This window comes from Loxodonta africana, chromosome 7 (assembly GCF_030014295.1).
Source record: "Loxodonta africana isolate mLoxAfr1 chromosome 7, mLoxAfr1.hap2, whole genome shotgun sequence".
Taxonomy (NCBI): domain Eukaryota; kingdom Metazoa; phylum Chordata; class Mammalia; order Proboscidea; family Elephantidae; genus Loxodonta; species Loxodonta africana.
In genome coordinates this window covers 52,236,697-52,257,553 of record NC_087348.1, presented here as the reverse complement: position 1 = coordinate 52,257,553, position 20,857 = coordinate 52,236,697, and the positions used below count along the sequence as shown (strand labels likewise).

At 38.8% G+C, this 20,857-nt stretch overlaps 1 protein-coding gene across 1 annotated transcript in view; it reads right to left on the bottom strand.

Moving 5' to 3' along the window:
- The window catches only part of DCDC1 (doublecortin domain containing 1), a 522,229-nt gene that overhangs the window by 228,282 nt on the left and 273,090 nt on the right, over nucleotides 1-20,857 (bottom strand). Inside the window, exons 16-18 of the mRNA XM_064289443.1 lie at nucleotides 17,111-17,171; nucleotides 10,284-10,418; nucleotides 9,754-9,911 (exon numbers count right to left, since the gene is read on the bottom strand). Coding sequence (XP_064145513.1) covers nucleotides 9,754-9,911; nucleotides 10,284-10,418; nucleotides 17,111-17,171 — 354 coding nt within the window. The remainder of the gene's footprint in view (nucleotides 1-9,753; nucleotides 9,912-10,283; nucleotides 10,419-17,110; nucleotides 17,172-20,857) is intronic.

The window sequence follows — 20,857 nt, the reverse complement described above, 5'->3', positions numbered from 1 at the left end:
AAAGAAGGAGGTTCTGAGACATAAGAACACAGTGCAGTGGGTCTGGAAGTTCATGCTTCATTTAACTTAGCAGACAATGGGCAAACACTGAAGAAGTATATGTCAGTCAGTGAGACATTCTTTAAAAGCGTATCACCTAGGAGGAGTGTTCAGGATGAAGTATACCTTCTCCCTACAATAACACTCATCACTCTTGATTGTAATGACTTGTTTAATATCTCTCTTTCCTATTAAACTGTGAGGGAAGCCCTGTGAGGCCAGAAACTCTACCTTGTCTTTTCTGTTCCTATGACAGCGCCCAGCACAGAGAAAATGCTCAGTAAATATTTGTGCATGGATAAAGGACAGAAGAAACAGGCGATGTCAAAATCAGCAAGCCACTGTAATAGCTGAACTGTTTTCAACTGACACACAAGTAGATCATAGGGCTACAGTTGTCTAGCAGACAATGAGGGTTTTTAAAATGTTCTCATGGATGCCCAGACTAGTTGCCCTCCCCATTTTCTTATTTCCATTAATTAATACTACTTCACTCATTCATTCATTTGTTCATTCATTGAACAACCTTGTACTGAAGGTTAGGTAAGTTCTGGCCTTAGAGGTACAAATAAAAGTTCTTTTTTTTTTTTTTTTGTACAGATGTGAATAAAACAAAGTTTCTGCTGTAAAGGAACTTACATTCTAATTGGGGAGCTCTGACAATAAATAAATATGTATATGATAGGTAGTAAAAAGTACCTTGAAGAAAAATAAAGCAGGGATAGAGAGAGACAGGGTATGAGCACACTTGACACATCTGAGAAACTGTCAGAAACCCAGGATGGCTGGAGCCGAGGAAACAAGGAGAAATGGGAGTCAGTGAGATACCATGGGCCTGTAGCATTTTTTTTGTAGCATATGATAAAGACTTCGGTTTCACTAAAAAGGAAATAAAAAGTAATTGAGAATTTGAAGCTGAGGACTCCCATAATCTGATTTATGAATATAAAAGGACCATTCTGGCCACTAAATGGATAATGGGCTGCAGGGGGAAAAAGGTAGGAGAAAGACCAGTCAGGAAGCTAACATAAAAGTCATTTTGACTACTTGCACTCTGTTTTCCTCCAATTTTATATATGCGACCTAATAATACCTCCACCAACTATCTCCTCCTTTTCCATCCACATTACCCAACTCCTGAACCTCATTACTTACTACTTTAACTATTATAGTACTAAACACTCTAGTTTGGGGTTTCTAAGTTTGAAGAAGGTACGAGTTAAGCTCCTCATTCATTCTTTAAATAGTTCTAGAAAAAACATTAAGCAGAACAGTAATATACATAGCATACTTTTTAAAATGAAAATTAAGCAGCATAGTTTAAGTAAGGTACAGGTACCTCATGGAAGAAAATGAGAAAAAAAATTTTTCAGAAAATGCTTCTGTCTTAACTATCCAGGGCTGCTATAACAGAAATACCTCAAGCGGGTGGCTTTAACAAACGGAAGTTTATTTTCTCACAGCTTAGAAGACTAGAAGTCCAAAGTCAGGGTGCCAGCTCTAGGAGAAGGCTTTCTTTCTCTGTTGGCTCTAGAGGAAGCTCCTTCCTTGTCTCTTTTGAGCTTCTGCTCATGTGCAATCTTCACTTGGCTTGGCATGTGTTTTCCCCCATCTCCTTCTCTCATTTGCTTGTTCAATCTCATTTGTATCTCAAAAGAGACTGACTTAAGACACAACCTATCCTAATCCTGTCTCATTAACATAACAAGACAACCCATTCCCAAATGCACAGAGGTTATGATTCACAGCACATATTCTGGGGGAACACAACTCAATTCAAAACATTCCACTCTTTAGCCCCCCAAAACTTATGTCCTTGCCACATGCAAAGCACATTTATCCCCTCACATTACTCCAAAAGTCTTATATCAACTCCAAGTCCAAAAATCTCATCTTCTGAATAATCTAAATCAAATATGGGTGAAACTTTAGGCATATTCCATCCTGGGGCAAAACTTGCCTTCATCTGTGAACGTGTGAAATCTAAATTACAAATTATCTGCTTCCAAAAATACAAGGCAGACATTTCCATTACAAATGGGAGAAACTGGAGGGAAAGAAGAGATAACAGGCACCCAGCAAGTCCAAAACCCAGCAGGACAATTTACATTAGCTCTGAAGGCTTGAAAATATTCCACGGTTCTTTGGGACCATCTGGACAAAGGCCCTGGCCTCCAGACTGGGTGTTGGCCACAGCCTCTGGATTCTGGGTGGAGGCCCCTCAGCCCTGTGCTTCAGCTCTGCCTTTTAGGCCATCTGGGATCAGCAGTTCGAATCTGCCAGGCATTCCTTGGAAACTCTATGGGGAAGTTCTACTCTGTCCTATAGGATCGCTATGAGTCGGAACCGACTCGACGGCACTGGGTTTCTTTGGGGGGGTGGGGACGGCAATTCTGCTCCGTCTGCTTTAGGCCACCCAATTCTCCTAGTCCATCTAAGTGGTGATCCCACCCCCTTGGCCCCAGAAGGCCCCATTCTTCTGTCTCTTGGGCATAACAGCCCCACCCCCTCAGCTTTGGGTGGTGGCCCCAACTCCCGGCACACCTTAACAGCAGCCCCACACTCCAGACCTGAATTGGTAGAGATTGGACTCTTTGAAAGCTAGGAGGCTGTGGCCCCACCCTTTGAAGCCAAGCTTTCCACACTACTTCCAACAGCTCTGCTGATCTCTAAGCTGCTCCAGGGATTGTTCTTTTCTTTTCTTGGGGGACAAGCGATGTAGCTCCTTTGGCCTGTTTCTTGCCTGTAGAATTCCAAGAGGCAAATAGCATTCTCTCCTTCCATTCTTTCTCTGTCTTCTTTAGTCTAAGCTTATAGGTTTTCTTCTGTGGTAGCTGGTTAGATCCCTCACTCGCAGGCTTACTCTCTACCAAAAAATTGTGTAGCCATGTCCTTGGTGAAAATTCTAGGACACGTGTCCTTAGTCTGTACAACAGAATTTTCCAAATCTTTAAGCTTTGTTTTCCTTTTGCACAGTTCATTTTTAAGTCTATCTCTTTCCTCCAGATTGTACTATAAATGGCAAAGAGAAACCACATGGCCCTCCTCAGCTAAATATCAAGTTCATCACTTAAAAGTTCTATCTTCCACCAAACATCTGAACATAATTCAGACAAGTTATTTACCACTGCATAAAATCATCATTCTTCTTCCATTGTTTAATCACATATCTATCATTTTCTTTTAAAGCCTCACCAGTAGCACATTTAACATCCACACTTCTAGCAACATTTTGTGGCTAGCGCCATATGAATTCTCTAAGATGATAAAGACTTTCTCTATAGCTCTCCTCACTCCTTCTGAGCCCTCACCGGAATTGCCTTTATGTCCATAATTCTACCAACAGTCTCTTCAAGGCAATCTAGGCTTTTATTATTTAAAAACCCATCACTGTCGAGTCGATTCTGCCTAATAGTGGCCCTACAGGCTTTTACTATTAGGCATCTTAAAACTTTTACAGCCTCTACCCATTACCCAATTCCAAAACTACCTCCATATTTTAAGTATGTGTTAGAGCAGCACCCCATTCCTGTTACCAAATTCTACTTTACTTATCTAATGTTGCTATAACAAAAGTACCATAAGTGGGTGGCTTTAACAAACAGAAATTTATTTTCTCATGGTAAGTCAACTAGAAGTCCAAATTCAGGGTACTAGCTCTAGTGGAAGGCTTTTTCTCTCTGTTGGCTCTGGAGGACGGTTTTTGTCTTGTCTGAGCTTCTGCTCCTAGGCAATCTTCATGTGGCTTGGCATGTGTCTTCCTCCATCTCTGCTTCTCTCACTTGCTTGTTTAATCTCTTTTATATCTGAAAAGAGACTGACTTAAGATACACCCTACACTAATCCTGTCTCATTAACACAAGGAAAACTCATTTCCAAATGGAATTATAACTGCAGGCATAGAGGTTAGATTTACGACACATATTTTGGAGGGACACAATTCAATTTATACCAGTTTACTTGAAAGTCTTTGGTAATTTCTGAACTAAAGCACATTTATGGACATACTTAATCCTCTAGAATGCTTGATTTTGACTGTATTTCAAAGAAGCAGATGCAATTAGGTGACATGTTCACTTTATTTCACAGAAAACATATGGGATTAATTTTAAAAAATACCAGAAGCCAAATCAATAACAATATCAGACAATATCAGGATATTTAACTTTTTTATCAGAAACTAAAATTATAAGCCTATGTTTACATCTCTGGAAGACCTAATAATTTCATGTTCTTAAATACAACACCACACCCTTGTTCTCATAAAATAATCATTAAAAAAACTAAAGGCAAATGCTTAAAGCCGAGCATTCCCAATAGCTAGCAAAAGCAATGTAACTTAACATGGGATTTTATTCATGGAAAGTGTAATTGGACTATTTAGTGCCTATTAAAAGCAATTATTATTTTAACATTTATTTTCACTGGTAAGGATTCTAGAAATGAGAGTTTGAGCTGTGGCAATTTAAACAACAGTCCATTCTCCCTAAAAAGACAGAGACTGACTTACTGTTACCAAAAGTGACCTGTGCATTCAATGTCTCTATAAAAATTGTGTTGATATGTGCTGAACGAAATGGAAAGAAAATTCAAATCAAATAAGATGGTTACAGATTATCATTAACTGTATGTAGAACTATATAAAGGATTTAATGGAGTAATAAATCATATGCTATTGAATACTCATGAAAATCATACTATGACTAAATTTTTAATATGTGGTTTTTGGCAATTTATAATTACATAGACATGATCATTTGCCTGCTTAAAAAATTTCTTATTATTATTAATTTACCTTTCTTTGAAAAGCAGGCACTATAATAGTGCCTATAGCTAGTGCATCTCAAACCTGTTACTAAGAGAGAAAAACCTTTAAAACAGAAAAAAAAAAGCATGTCACTTCTTCCAGCTTCATTTCTTCTATTCTATGGGGGAGGAGAGGAAATGCCTTATAAAAATTGACCAGTGCGGTATAATTTGAATTTATATTCTCTTGGAATGGTAAGTACAATAAAGTGAGTGCCAAATGCTCAGTGTTTATTCCATGCCAATTGGATTTTGACTTAATTATAGTAGAACTGATTTTACAGCAACTCTAAAAATGTAAATAAGGCTTTAGAACTGATTCAAGTTTTATATTTTATAAATGAAGCTTTGATTTTAATTTAAACAATTCTCTTAGGGTGCCATATGCATTATTCAAAATGTTCTGCTTTTGTTATGATTGAAATAGTAGTGATACTTCAGGAAATCGGGGATTAGAAACACCTGTGTCTTACCAAATTACATCTACAAATGATTATAATTTTGTGCACTAGATTGATTTTAAAACATAAATATTGAGTATTTTAAAGTTTAAATTATTAGTTTATAAAAAAAGAAAAAAATCAGTGGAAAATGTGTTCCAAAATGTAGTATAGACTTACCTATCTTAATCCAAATATTTTCATTACTAAAGCCTACCTCAAGCTTCTACATTAAAAGTGCAGTTTGTAACACGTATTGATTTTTGTTCTATTGCAAATACAGTAAAACCTGTGAAAGCCAGAACCCGTGAAAGGCAGAAACCAATCAAAGAAGGAAAACACAAAACATTTTCCGCTAAAACACGCAATAGAAAAGTGGTAAGACTGTATCCTGAGAGAGGCAGAAAACTTGCAAGACCCGGAAAAACAAGGCAGTCCCTGCCCTCGTAGGTTTCACTGTATATTTTCTTCAAGTCACCTGCCCATCTTGTTAGTTATCTACCTATCTTTACGTTTACATATATATATAAAATATATAAAGTTAGAATAATACTAAACCTACTTTATATTTGCTTTTTTATTAGTATCAAATGAGACATTAAAAGACATTCTAATTGAAAAAAAACAACAAACTTTTAGATACATGTTCTCTTTTAAAAGAGTGAAGTACATGCCAAGTTGAGTCATTAAGAGAAATGTCAGCAGGATCAGTGGCAGCTGCTGGCGTCCCTGGGAAGGGAGGGGCCGGGTAGGAGTACAGTAGCTAGCAAACCCCTCAGCGCTCTGCAAAATCACTAGTGGGAAAAGAACAAAGGCCTTTCCAATGCAACTAACACAGATGTGCCCAAAGGCAAATTGTCAGAAGCAGTTAAGATGACAGCTACTCACAGTTCATTATTTCCTTCTCACAGGTCACTGGGTGACAAGCTGGGTCAGCTGCTTTGTTGGCTGTCCCAGGCCTTCTCCCAACCACTATTCAATTCAAATAAGAGTAAAGGGCTCCATTGGATAAACTAACAAAAACAAACACATTCCAGGCACTTAAAGAGGCCAGAGTACGGCATTTATTTTACTTTGGACCAAACTTGGAATTAAATATACATACAACTTGCTTTATCCAAGGAAAGGAGAGAACCACATTTCTATACCTCCCTGATAGAGGTGGCAGAAATATTTGTGGGTAAAAGAAACAAGAAAACATGACCGGTCATGAATTAAAAATCTTACATTTGAGACCTTATACATTAAGAGAATTGTATTTTTCTTTTAAAAGAAAAAGAATTTTTCCACATTACCAAAAAAAAAAAAAAAGATCAACAATGAAATTGTTTTCCACAAGTGTGTGAAATGTAAAATTAAATGAAATGATTCTGTAGATGGGAGAGCATGATTTGCAATGACTGGTTTAGATTTTTTTTAAGGATATAATGCCAAATAATACGCCAGTCAAAATAGCAATAATGTAAGTAACTCTTTCATGACATGATGTGCAAAAAATTTTTGTAATGGTTAAATATGGTTACTCAAATATGATGCCATTCTGTTATGAAACCAACTGAATGAAAACTAGTAGGGAAGAGGAATAACATAGTGGTTAAGAACATGGGCTTTAGATCCAAATAGGCCTAGGTTCAAATCCCATTTCCTCTCTTAACTAGCTGTATGACTGGGCACATCACGTAACTTATCTGAAAGTCACATTATTTGCTCATGTTTTCCTCGTTGTTCTAAAAATCTACTTCTTTTTCCAACTTTTACAGTTCAGCTCATTTCATATTATACGTTTATTTTTCTGCAGTGACTTTATTCTGTATTTTGTGGAATTATCCTTGATAAAAGCAAGAAAACATAAAGCCCTCTCTTGAAGCTGAGATAACATAATGCAGTGAATCTCTCCTATTTGGAAGAGATGCAAATTTAACAGGACAGCCTAGGGTTCAAAGTAATCAATATGCCAAATTCAGTACCATGTTCTAATTTGCACCACAATCCCTTCCAAAATGGGAGGAAAGCAGTTACTCTAAATTATTTACTTTTTACTCAAAATAACTTTAAGGAACAGAGAGGGAAAGAAATCTAAATTGCATCTTCTGTGGTAAATGGTGGGATTGTGAGAGTGAATGGGGAGGATGCAGATAAATTTCTGAGGCCTGTCAGGATTGGGGGGGTGGGGGAAAAGAAGGTTTGCTAGAGCCCAGGAAGTAAACTCTAAGGAATTCTCACTAACAAAAGGCCCCTGGAAAATTTCTTACAAAATAAAATTCAGTCAATTGCTATTGACTAAAAAACACAAAACTAAACGCAATCATATTAAAAAAATCTTTTCTATCTCTATTTCTTTCCAGAACATTTCACATCTACCACTTATTGAGTGCTTACTATGTTCCTAGAACTTTAAAGACATCTAATTTAATTCTAACAACTCCATTAGGTATTTTGAGGTGGTAACTGATATTAACTGCTTTTTCCCCTCACATCTCCTAGTACAGAAGCCCTGGTGGTGTAGTGGTTAAGAGTTCTGCTGCTAACCAAAAGGTCAGCAGTTTGAATCCACCAAGCACTCCTTGGAAACCTTATGGGGCAGTTCTACTCTGCCCTATAGGGTCGTTATGAGTCAGAACTGACTCGACAGCAATGGGTTTGGTTTGGGTTTTTTTAATACTATATGGCTTCGTCCCAAAGTTCCTTCACTAGATTATGCTACATCAGGAGAGATACGACAACAGAATACACAGGCCAAATTCCTAAAGCACACAGCACCCTCAGCCCTCAGAGAAGATATTTCCAGGTTGTGGAAGAGGGGAGTCATAGAGAAGCAAAAGAAGATGAGTTATCTCTGGGGTTGCTGCATCATGCCCCACCAGAGCAAGACCCATATAAGTTTAAAATCCCAAATAAATTCGAGGAATCTGAAAGCAGAGGAAACCAGTCATCTTTTCTGAGAAGACCACAGGGTAACACCAGAGTTCAAGATAATGACAAACCCCCAGAATTCTCTCACGAAGGGTAGAGTAGAAATGGCTGCTGAGGGAGTGCAGGACTACAGCCAACAGTGCCTCATAGAGCAGTATCCTGAGGTCCCAACGGCCCCAGTGTTCCTTGAGATCTTGTTCTGGATGAACACATCAGATAATGACTGCTCCCAAAGGACTTAACACTCTATGACATGGGAAAAGCGAAGTATGCTGCAGAGAGTGGTCCAGTAGTGTCACTGTAGCTTTGTGGTTGTGTTATAGAACATCAGAGAGTTAGGAACCCTTTTTGTGATTAAAGACTTGGAACCCAAATTTTCAGACAGGTCCAGGACAACCCCATACTGTAAGGTGCTAAATTTGTTCTTTTGTTTGTCTGTGTACTATCTCATTCAAACTACAACAAAAGGATTTGAGGCTTAAATAAAAAATTAAGAGACAATAAATTCAAGAGTCATTTTTGTTAGGAAAAAATGTTTCCTTCCTGCCAAAATCTCAGGCAGGAATATATAATTTAAGAATACGAGATAGCTCTTAATTGAAATAAAAAGTTGCCAAGCTTTTTTTTCTCTCCTTTTCTCATGCAAGCGACATTTCTATCTACAGTTACCCATACATGACATACTTGTTGCCATAAAGTTGATTCCAACTCATAGCAACCCTATAGAACAGAGCAGAACTGCCCCATAGTTTCCAAGGAGCACCTAGTGGATTCAAACTGCTCACCCTTATGGTTAGCAGCCCTAGCACTTAACCACTATGCCACCAGGGTTTCCATCTATAGTTAGAATATTTAAACTTAAGGATTCTCTTAAAACTTAGTGAGTATGGTAAGAATCGTGTTATGCTTTTAAGAGTACTTCAGTAAACACTGATTTCTAACAATTATGTAGAAATTACCATTTATAAAGTCATTTTGTGCTTTATAACATCAAATCCAACAACATAAAAAACTTTAGTTTCCAAATAAAGAGGATTGGAGAGATAGTTTCCATTTTCCAAGCAAGCATGACTTTAGGATTGCTAGCAAAATCATTGAAGTTATTTTCATTCTAGTCATGGAAATGGTATCGATTTATTATCATTACTTGAGATCATCTATTATGCACTTACCCTCAGGTCTAAATATAAAATTCTTATCATGGAACATAAAAAGGGCTGTCCATGGGTGTAGCCCTCTTAAAGTCCTCTTGGTATTTTCACAATTGGATGTACGCTCAGAGGTGCCTTAGCATAATTACCTCAGAGAATTTTAGTGAGATCGTAAGACAACAACCCTTCCAAAGTATTCTGAGAAAGGATAACACACATTCATCTCAAACAAATGCACATAAATGTCACCTCTTTTCATCAAATGTGACCCCAAAACTACTTTGATTAACAGCCAAAGGGCTTTTGAGATATTTCAATAATCTTCAGGAAATCAATTTTACATGAAACTGAAGGAAAGCATCGAATGTCATTGAGCAATAAGCTCAGTTCTGTCAGTAGCCTACCTCTGAGCAGAAGCCTTAGGATGTTTCTCTTCCAGTTTCCTCACCAGGGCCACTGTCAGCTGCCCTGTCTCCCCAAGAGAATCCTCTAGCATTAAACGAGTTTCTGAAGGTTCTGGCAGTTGCTTCAGATCAGGGTTGCTGGCACTTTTTTGCAGACCCTAATAAGTAAAATGTAGGAATCATGTAGCTAATTTTCATAGAGTGGAAATATCTAAACTATATATGCCAGAAATGTAACATTTAATTTTTTATGGTTTCTTCAGTCTTCTTAGTGCAGAACATAAATCATTTATATGTGACCAGAACAAAAGAAGGCAGTGTATCATAGTCTATTTAAAAAAATAACATTTATATAAATATGTAGGTTTATATAAATATATACATATATATACTTTTGTGTGTGATTTTAAACAATAACGCTAAGATGTGAGTTCATGCTTGTCTTCTGAAAAAAACTTAAACTTTTTTTCTCTTTTCAAAATTTGTTTTAAAGATCTATTTCTGTCTTGCCTCTGGCTCACCGTACTGACCTCTTCTGCTAAGCTGCTGCCGTGTCCTTGATGAGCTGTGGTCCAGGCACCAGGGTAAATGTGATACTCTGTCTGGGTCACATCCACTTGTGCATTTAGCTCCTCTAGGTAGGTCAGAACAAACTGAGGATGGGCCTTTAGGAAAGGGAAAAAAATTAAAAGTAGTACCAGCCTTGTAAGCAATAAATAGCCAAAAATCCACAAAAGTAGATGAGGGGAAGATAAAGTAGATTCGTAGTAAAAATATTGGGCTAATAAATTTGCATATTACTTTTACTTTCAAATCAAACTCAAGACAAATTACTTTAATATTGAAATTTCTAACAAGTTGTTTAAATCTGATCAATTTCAGCTAGATTGCTAATCCTCACCCTAAAATAGATAGCTATAGATTAAAATATTCAAGCCATCTGCTACAGTAATAATAATGGCACCTCAGAAGGCAGGCCTGCTGATCTGTTTCTGAAAGATCACAGCCTTGAAAACTATACAGCAGTTCTGCTCTGTAACACATGGGGTCACCATGAGTTGGAAACAACCTAAAGGCAACAAACAACAACATTTACTGAGTTATTTCTATGTACCAGGTACTATTCTAAACACACTACATATATGAAATATGCAGGTGTTATATTGTTTAAGAGTATTCAGTTCTGCTATAAAAGACACAAAAATAAATGGGATGGATGAAATTCATTAGATTCATTAAGCAGTGGCAAGTAAGTTAGTAAGTAAACTGTGAGAAGTATCAATCAGAAAGTAAATAGAGCATATGTCTATGAATATAGATACACAGTGATGAAAAGGCAAAATAGGCATTTAATATTCATGATTCACTAAATAACATGCAAGGCAACAAATATTTATGATACACTAAATATAAATGGAAGTCTCTGGGTGATGTAAATGGTTAACGTGTTCAGCTACTATTGAAAACATTGGAGGCAAATCCCCCCAGAGGCACCTCAGAAGAAAGGCCTGGTAATCTACTTCCAAAAAAATCAGCCATTGAAAACCCTATGGAGTACAGTTCCACTCTGAGGCACATGGGGTCGCCATGAGTTAGAATTGAAACACTGAAATATAAATGAAACACATGAGTCACACAATAATAATTAGATCTTAAATTGGCCACCCACTGCAGATTCGTATTGTGGATTCATGTATCCTCTGCCACATAAACTCTCATGACTGCTCATGAGGCTAACTGGGGAGCACAGCTATTAGCCAAGAATACTTGCCCTCAAGGTCTCTCATGGGGCAAGTGTGTATCGTTACCCCAGGAACTTTCCATCTCTTACAGACCCCTTTGCTCGATTTTCAACTCTGGTCCTTGCACACACATTATCAGCAGGGAAGGGTGACTCGGCACAGAGGGAGAGAGAGGATATGCAAATATTGTAGAACAAAATTCAGGTAATGCAGCCTTTCAACACTTGCACCTAACCCTAAGTGTGTTAACTATTCCATCTCTCTCCCTGTACATTTTGCTTCGTGTTTTAAATTGATTTAATAAATTGTGGTTTGAGTGGTTTAATTTGGTCTGTGTACCTTTTTGTTCCGTGACCTCTAAGAATCAAGTGTGGCAAGGAACTGGGCAACAGCAACATAAGTGTCCTTAAGAAACAATGGAAACACTTAGATTGTTAAAAAAAAAAAAAAAAAAAAAGTTCTTCACGGAAGAATTTGGAAGGCATTATGCTGAATGAAATTAGTCAATTGCAAAAGGATAAATATTGTATGAGACCACTATTATAAGAACTCAAGAAATAGTTTAAACAGAGAAGAAAATATTCTCTGATGGTTACGAGAGTGGGGAGGGAGGAAGGGATAGGGCTATTCACTAATTAGATAGTAGACAAGAACTATTTTAGGTGAAGGGAAAGACAACACATAATACAAGAGAGGTCAGCACAACTGGATTAACCAAAAGCAAAGAAGTTTGCTGAATAAATTCGAAGGACAGCATAGCAGGGGTGGGGGTTTGGGGACCATGGTTTCAGAAGACATCTAGGTCAATTGGCATAGTAAAATCTATTAAGAAAAAATTCTGCATCCCACTTTGGAGAGTGGCGTCTGGGGTCTTAAACACTAGCAAGCAGCCATCTAAGATGCATCAATTGGTCTCAACCCACCTGGAGCAAAAGAGAATGAAGAACACCAAGGTCACACGATAACTAAGAGCCCAAGAGACAGAAAGGGCCACATGAACCAGAGACCTACATCATCCTGAGACCAGGAGAACTAGATGGTACCCGGCTACAACCAATGACTGCCCTGACAGAGAACACAACAGAGAAACCCTGAGGGAACAGGAGTGCAGTGGGATGCAGACCTCAGTTTCTTGTACAAAGACCAGACTTAATGGTCTGGCTGACATTAGAAGAACCCCAGAGGTCTTGGTCCCCAGACATTCTGTGAGCCCAAGACAGGAACCATTCCCAAAGTGAACTCTTCAGACAGGGATTGGACTGAACTTATAGAATAGAAAATGATACTGGTGAGGGAGTGAGCTTCTTCGATCAAGTAGACACATGAGACTATGTGGGCAGCTCCTGTCTGGAGGGAAGATGAGAAGGCAGAGGGGGTCAGAAGTTGGCTGAATGGACAGGAAAATAAAGGGCGAAGAGAAGGAGTGTGCTGTGTCATTAGGGGGAGAGCAGCTAGGAGTATGTAGCAAGGTGTATATAAATTTTTGTATGAGAGACTGACTTGATTTGTAAACTTTCACTTAAAGCACAATAAATTTTTTTTAAAGTTAGTTATTAATATTCTAAATAAGTAATTGTCTCTTTTAAAATAAAAAACATGAGCTCCATTTTGTTTTTAACAATCAGACCATTTCCATTGTATCCTAAGGACACTTAAGTTGCTGTAAATAATGACCAAATTATCCTCCATTTTATCTTTAATTAGATGAATATAGTTTTGGATATGACTGAATTTATACCTAATCAACATTTCTAAACCTCTAAAAAGAACGTGATGCCTCAATAATAAATGGTTTTGCTCTCTGGTTGTAGAATAACTAAAATTTTTAAATCAGCAGTTTTGTTTGGGAATAGAACTTCAAAGAAGTTTTAGAATCAAAGCCTCTTAAAGATAATTTGTGTTTGAAACATGAAAGTATGCATCATTTACTGCATAGCAGTAATACTGTTAGGAAAAATTAGAAAATCACAAATTGAGAATTTTGGAGAAAAAGGTGAAGAGGACAGTAGAATAGAAGTAGATATTTGGACACCTGAATTTTGGGAGAAAAAAGAAGCTGTGAGGCAAACACACTTGATCTTGGTCCTGCTCTTCTTGGTGGGGAGGGTAAAACTTGCATAAGATTTAATTATGTTCTTAGGTAATAGGAGCCAGCTGTATTCAGGTATGTTTCAGAATAAAGTCATTATGGGTAGGTTCACCGATATGACTGAAGGGGTATTTTGGTACAGTCTCAAAATTCAACTTTTTATTTTTACCAAGATGTACAAAGTTTGCTCTTTCTGTGACTCCACCAACCTGCAGCCTCACGCTGGCTCAAGAATATGGTAGAGATAAGATGTAGAATGAAGGGAAAGTTGGAGTGGGTCTCAGAGTGAAATTAGATAAAGGTAATTTTTAAAATGCTTTCACTTTTGGGAAACCCTCGTGACATACTGGTTAAGAGCTACAGCTCCTAACCTAAAGTCAGCAGTTCAAACCCACCAGGCACTCCTTGGGAACCACAGGGGGCAGTTCTACTTTGTCCTGTAGGGTCACTATGAGTCAGAATCAACTCGACGGCAACACGTTTGGTTTCTGGTTTTCACCTTTGATGGTTGTGTCAAGTATCCTGCCCAGTTAGCAGCAGAGCTAAAGGTGTACAGTCCTCATTGAATTAGGGAATGGCGTTGGATTTCCAGCCACTGTGCCCACAAATAACTGCTCAGGGAAATGTTATTATGATACATTTTTTTAATTTAAATATTGAACTCTCCAGACTTCTAAAATGATGCAGGTTTTCTGGGAATGACATTTCAACTACGGAATTCTAGAGCAGTAAAGGAACCAAGTTATCATGCACATCTGTCAGAGTCCAATAAGGAGACAGAACCACCTAGTAATCTGAACAGGAAAAGCTTAATACACCCTTTCATTACTATATTTTTTCTCCTCAAATTTTGTTTTGTTTTGTTTCGATGGCATGTGTTTTCAGTATTGGAATGTGTGCTTACAAATTGAGTGTATCTAAATTTTTGGTTGGTAATATGGATTTTGAGAAATATGATCTGATAATACAAGCCACCAATGAGACGAGTGGTACTCTGCTACCACAGATTTATGGTATAACAATATACCAAAGAGCACTAGATAAGTAGTTTATTGCAGGCACCTTTCCATTAGGTTACATGGGGGATCTCTGGTTTTCCAAATGTGACAGAAAAACCAAAATGAACCCATCAGGGCTCCCTAACTATCACACAGGAAAGCCATAATTACAGTTGTAAGCCTTATCTCACAGAAATAACGGGGAAAAAAAAAAGTTTACAAAACTAACACATCCGAGAAGCATCACCTAATAGAACACTCAACCTACACAATAATGAGGCTCCAACTCTGGTCTGCTGAGTGTCACACATTTCAAATGCATTAGAACTGGAATAACACCTTACCTCTGAGGTCCAGCGGTATAAAAAGTGGGTTGCATACCATTTATGCCAATGGTAATGAAAGAGTTATAAATGATGATTAATATGAGATTGGAGTAACAGGGAATTGGCTAGGAAGAGTGAAAGATAATTCCAAAGGATACAGAAATATCAGATATAGGAAGCAACCACTACCAACAGGCCTGAGATAAAGCACCAAAGGAAGAGGACTACCCAGGGCCAAGACCCAGACCTCATTGAAAAGGGCAAAGGTATGGTTGAAGACGTGCCTGAGGTGCGGCACCAGTGACATGCACTGGACACCCATTTTGGGAATGCCAGTTGAGGCTGTCTACAGGGAGGTGCCTAGAGGCTGAGCCACCCATGGGGGGTGTGCTGAAGGAAGCACAGGGAGGTGCCCTGATAATGGCACTTCACTAACAAGCCACCCAACAGAGGTATGATGAAGGAAACCACTCACAAGAGAGAGGCTCTACTAGTGGCACTCTGCTGTGAAGCCATCCAAGGCTAGTGCCAGGACAAGCTACCCAAGGTAAGGTGCCATGTGCTACTGGCTGCTGGGCACTGTAGAAAATTAACACTCACTCTGAAAGCCTGACAAGAAAGCTACAATAGAATCAGGAAGACAAACCCCTTCCTCCTCGAAGTCCCCCACTACCTCTTTCTACTGACAAAGCTTAACATTGTGCCAGCTGGCAAGGCAGAGTATTTATAAAGTTCATCTCAATTATAAAAGAGCAGGCAATGAAGGGTATACCTGGAGCTGAGAAGCAATAAATTGATAAATGGCGTATCATGTATTTCCAGTCTCCAGCATCTAAGTAACTTTGGCATCTCTGGGACTATGATGGTGGGATTCTGAAGTCAGACACTAACAAATAATGAACTGAATTTTTGCCTTCTTGAATATGAATGACTCTTCAAAGCAAAAAAATATATATAGGGTCACTACGGGTTAAAATTAACTCGACAGCTACGTTTTTGTTTGTTTGTTTGTTTGTTTTGGTAATGACTGATTAACATCATTTAAGCCTGGAATCATAGAGCAGGAAGGAAATTCTGAGAACCCAAGGCAAACTTCCTCGTTTTGTTAAAATTTTTATTTAAATATAATACACGTACAGAGGTGTGCACAAATGATAAGTGTACAATTTGATGGATTTTCACAGAGTGAACACCTGCAGAACTAAGCATTCAGATCAAGAAAAAGAATATCACAGCACACCAGGAGCACTCCCCAAGCCCCCTCAGGCATAACCACTCTCTCGACTTCTAATACAATAGATCTGTTTTTTTTTTGTTTTTTTTTTTTTTGCCTGGTATCAAATTTTAAATAACTGGAATCATACAATGTGTATTATTTTGCTTCTGGTTTCTTTTGTTTGCCATTATGTTTGTGAGATTCATATAAATTGTTACACGTAGTTGCAGTTCATTCATTTCCACTGCTGTATAGCAAGGTTGGAAAACTAAGGCCGATGAGCCAGATCTGGCTGACCACCAGTTTCTATAAATAAAGTTTTATTGAAACACAGCCATACCCATTTGTTTACATATTGTCTATGGTTGTTTTCGTATTACCAAGGCTGAGCTGAGAATTTGTGGCAGAGATTGTAAGGCCTGCAAAACCCAAAATATTTACTCTCTGACCATTTTACAGAAGAAGCTTGCTAATTCCTGCCTATAATATATCATTGAATAAATGCATGCCACTATTTACTTATCCATTCTACTGCTGATAAGCATTTGAGTAATTCCCACACTGAGCCCACTACAATTAGTGCTGTTATTACCATTGTAGCAAATGTCTTTTCTTTAAGATATATAAGCATTTCTGTTGGGCATGTAACTGACAGGGAAATTTCTGGGCTGTTCAAACATGTTCAGCTTTAGTGCTTATTGCCAGTTTTCCAAAGTGTTAATCTCCTTATTTTAATGCAAAATGAAACTGACACCCTGAAATTCTGGGTAGTATCATAGCAATGAAAAGGGAAATTTTATTTTTGGCTTTTAAAATCAAACAAAACCTCAAAGGAATGTATTGAGTTAAGTTAAATTCTAAACTAGGTACAGAGTGAAATCATTTGTGCGGAAAAAGCATTTCTTGCTCTCAACAATAGTGCACTTTACAAGAATATGGGAACAGAAAAACTTAGGAATAAACACTGTGGCTTTTAAAGTCCTTACCTTAGAATAAATGCAGCCATCAGTTCCAAACACCCACTTCTGAGAATCATCTCCTTTATGTCTGTAAGGAAAATGTTATTCAAAGATTGACACCTTTTCTCCACACAGAAATGTTTTGTAGATTTCAAATAAAATGACCATTTTCCATATTGCCTGGCAGGAGGTCTGCCCACCCTTTTCCAAGGATTCAGCCATCATCCCTGCCACCTCAGCAGCCAAAGTCTTTCCAAAGAGGACCAATTTCTCTGCTACAATGCTCTGGTGCTCAAAATGTCGTGTTTCTCTCTCTGTCTCCTGCATGGATGTGTGTGGGTGCGTGTGTATAACCAATGGCAATGGTGATTAAGAGTTTTAGAGAATAAATAGAATCAATTTAATATTATAGAAACACCCTTCCCCCCCAAAGATCCTCAATGACGCGTAAAGAAAAAGGCTTAATTAAGTATAAAGATTAAGAGGATGGGATGGAAAAAAGTTATCACGGAAAATTAGGAACCTCAAGCAACTGCTTCTGAAACAACCGGAGAATTTTGTTAGGAAATATCACTTTTTTTTTAGCTAACTCTGAGTAAGAAAGAAAAACTACAGTGTGATGAAGCTGATCATGCCTAAATTAACTAATCATGTATTCATTAATATTTAGAAATCTTATAAAGGTAAGACAAAGGGAATTAAATTAAGTGTAATGGGGAGTTAAACGAGACTTTCCCTCCTGCCTGAGTTTTGGCAGAAATATCAAAGGCTGAGAACAAGAGGTGTCAGGTAATGCTCTATTTTAAAACAAAGTGCTATATGATCTGGGCAGAACATGTAAAGGCAGCAGTCCACAAAGTGGTTCAGCATGCATTAGCCTTTTACCCACAACCAGTCTACAGGAAAGAAGGTGAAGAATTCGTGAGAACATTGACACGGGGAATTTGATGTAGGTCCCCAAGCAGACCCCTACCTCAAAGATTTTTACTGTGAAGATCTGGACCCCCACAAACAGGGACTGTAAGTGTCTTAGTCATCTAGTGCTGCTATAACAGAAATACCACAAGTGGATGGCTTCAACAAACAAATTTATTCTCTCACAGTCCACTAGGTCAGAAGTCCGAATTCAGGGCACCGGCTCCAGGGGAAGGCTCTCTCTCTCTCTCTCTGTCGGCTTAGAGGAAGGTCCCCACCGTCAGTCTTCCCCTGGTCTGGAAGTATCTCAGCACAGGAACCTCAGGTCTACAGGACACACCCCACTCCCAGTGATGCCCGCCCGGTGATACGAGGTCCCCATGTCTCTCTGCTTGCTTCTCCGTTTTATATCTCAAAAGAAGTTGGCTTAAGACACTACCTAATCTTATAGACCTCGTCAGTATAACTGCCACTAATCCATCATAGTACATCATAGTGATAGGATTTACAACACATAGGGAAATCGTATCAGAAGATAAAATGGTAGGCAATCATGCAAACATACAAGGGAATCATGACCTAGCCAAGTTGACAGATATTTTGGGGAGGACATAATTCAATCCATGACATTCCACCCTTTGGCCCCCCAAAATTCATGTCCTTGCCACATGTAAAACATATTCAACCTATGGTATCATAACAAAACTCTTAAATCAAGTCCAAGTCCAAAATCCAAAAATTCCTCTTCATCTGTGAAATCCAGAATACAAGTTATCTGCTTCCAAAGTACAATGGCAGAACAAGCACAAGCTAGACATTTCCATTACAAATGGGAGAAACTGGATGAAAAGAAGGAATAACAGGTACCAAGAACGTAAGTACACCACATTACATTAGCCCTCGAGGCTTTGAAAATAATCTTCTGTTCCCTGAGACAATTTACACAATGGCCCTGCCCTCCAGACTCTAGGTATTGGTCACACTCTAGGATTCTGAGTGGAGGCCCCTCTGCCCTGGGCTTCAGCTCCGCCTTCCAGGCCCACTGGGACGGCAACTCTGCTCCCTTGGCTTTAGACGCACCATTCTCCTAGTTCATCTGAGTCACAACTCCAACCTTAGAAACATCAGAGGCCATGGCTCCACCCTTGAAACCCCTGAGGTCAAGGCCATACCTTTTGAGACTGAAGCAGCTCAGCTTCTTGTGTTCCTTGTCTCTTCAGCTTCTGTTTCCTGGTTTCTTGGCCTTTTGGCTCCTTGGGACTCATGCCCACATCTGCCCTGCTGGGGCAAGTATTCCAAAGCTCTGTAGCTCCAGCAATAAGTGCCTGGAGGCACCCCACTCCACCTGCACACAGTCACTCAGCTCTCTTGTTCTGTGGGCCAGCTTTAGCTCTTTCTGGCGCTGGTCTGGTTCTGCTGCTGCCACTTCTCTCCTGCTGCCACTTCTCTGCCACTGCAAGTTTTCTGCCACTGCTGGTCCTCTGCTTTGGCTCCTCTATCCATTCAGTTTCAAAACCGCTTCCATATTTTAGGTATCTGTTAGAGCAGCACCCCACTCTCTTGATACCAAATTCTGTTTCAGTCATCTAGTGCTACTGTAACAGAAATACCACAAGTGGATGGCTTCAACAAACAGAAATTTATTCTCTTACAGTCCAGTAGGCCAGAAGTCCGATTCAGGGCGCCCGCTCCAGAGGAAGGCCCTCTCTCTCTGTCAGCTCCTGAGGAAAGTCCCCATCAACAGTCTTCCTCTGGTCCGGGAGCATCTCAGCACAGGAACCTCAGGTCCAAAGGACATGCCCCACTCCCAGCACTGCCCTCCTGGTGATATAAGGTCCCCATGTCTCTCTGCTTGCTTTTCTGTTTTATATCTCAAAAGAGATTGGCTAAGGCACTACCTAATCTTATAGACCTCATCAGTACAACTGCCACTAATCCACCTTACTACATCATAGAGGTAGGATTTACAACACATGGGGAAATCACATCAGAAGAAAAAATGGTAGACAATCATGCAATCATACAAGGGAATCATGACCTAGTCAAGTTGACAGATATTTTGGGGGGAAACAATTCAATCCATGACAGTAAGTGATTCTCATGAGAGAGAACCCTGGGGGATTTAGTGTGTGTGGTCTACGAACCAAACTTTGGGGAACACTGCATCAGAGTAATGAGATGGGGAGCGAGGGAGGGGAGGGTAAGAAAAGTCAAGATTTTAAAAATATTATAAATAGATAATTGATTTGTTAGAATTAATTTAATTTACTGAATAGATGGTGTGGGGGTTAGAAAGCAAAGTCTAGAATAAGTCTCAGATGTCAAATTTATGTGAATACAAGAAAGGTGGCTCTATTAAAAGAAAAGGATGTTATAACAGTGGACAGGGGAGTGGAATCATGAGGAAAAGATAAAAAATTTTGAAGCAGAAATTTTTACAAAACATCCTTCTAGGTATAACTGATCCTTAAGCTCACAATTCCATTATCAGGCTGTAAACAAAACTGCTGCTCAAACAATACCTGCATCAGGTGTGGTGAAGCAGGTACTGGGGGAGAAAACCCTTCCGGGAATCTCTTTATTTTGTAATTAATAAAGGGAAAGGGAAGCTTTTCAGATTTTGACTTGTACTGCACAACTAAAATTTATGATTGTGAAAATAATTCCCATTGACTGTCAGAACTAGAAGGGAATTGAAGGGTTATCATGGTCCACTCCCCAGTTCATAGATGAATAGAATGAGAAACAGAAAGGCAAAGTGAGTTGGCCAAAATCACAGATCTAGTGAGTACCCAAATAGTTCTTAGCCCCCAGAATGACTTTCAGCTCAGTATCTTCTCAACTGGGTTAGAAAAATAT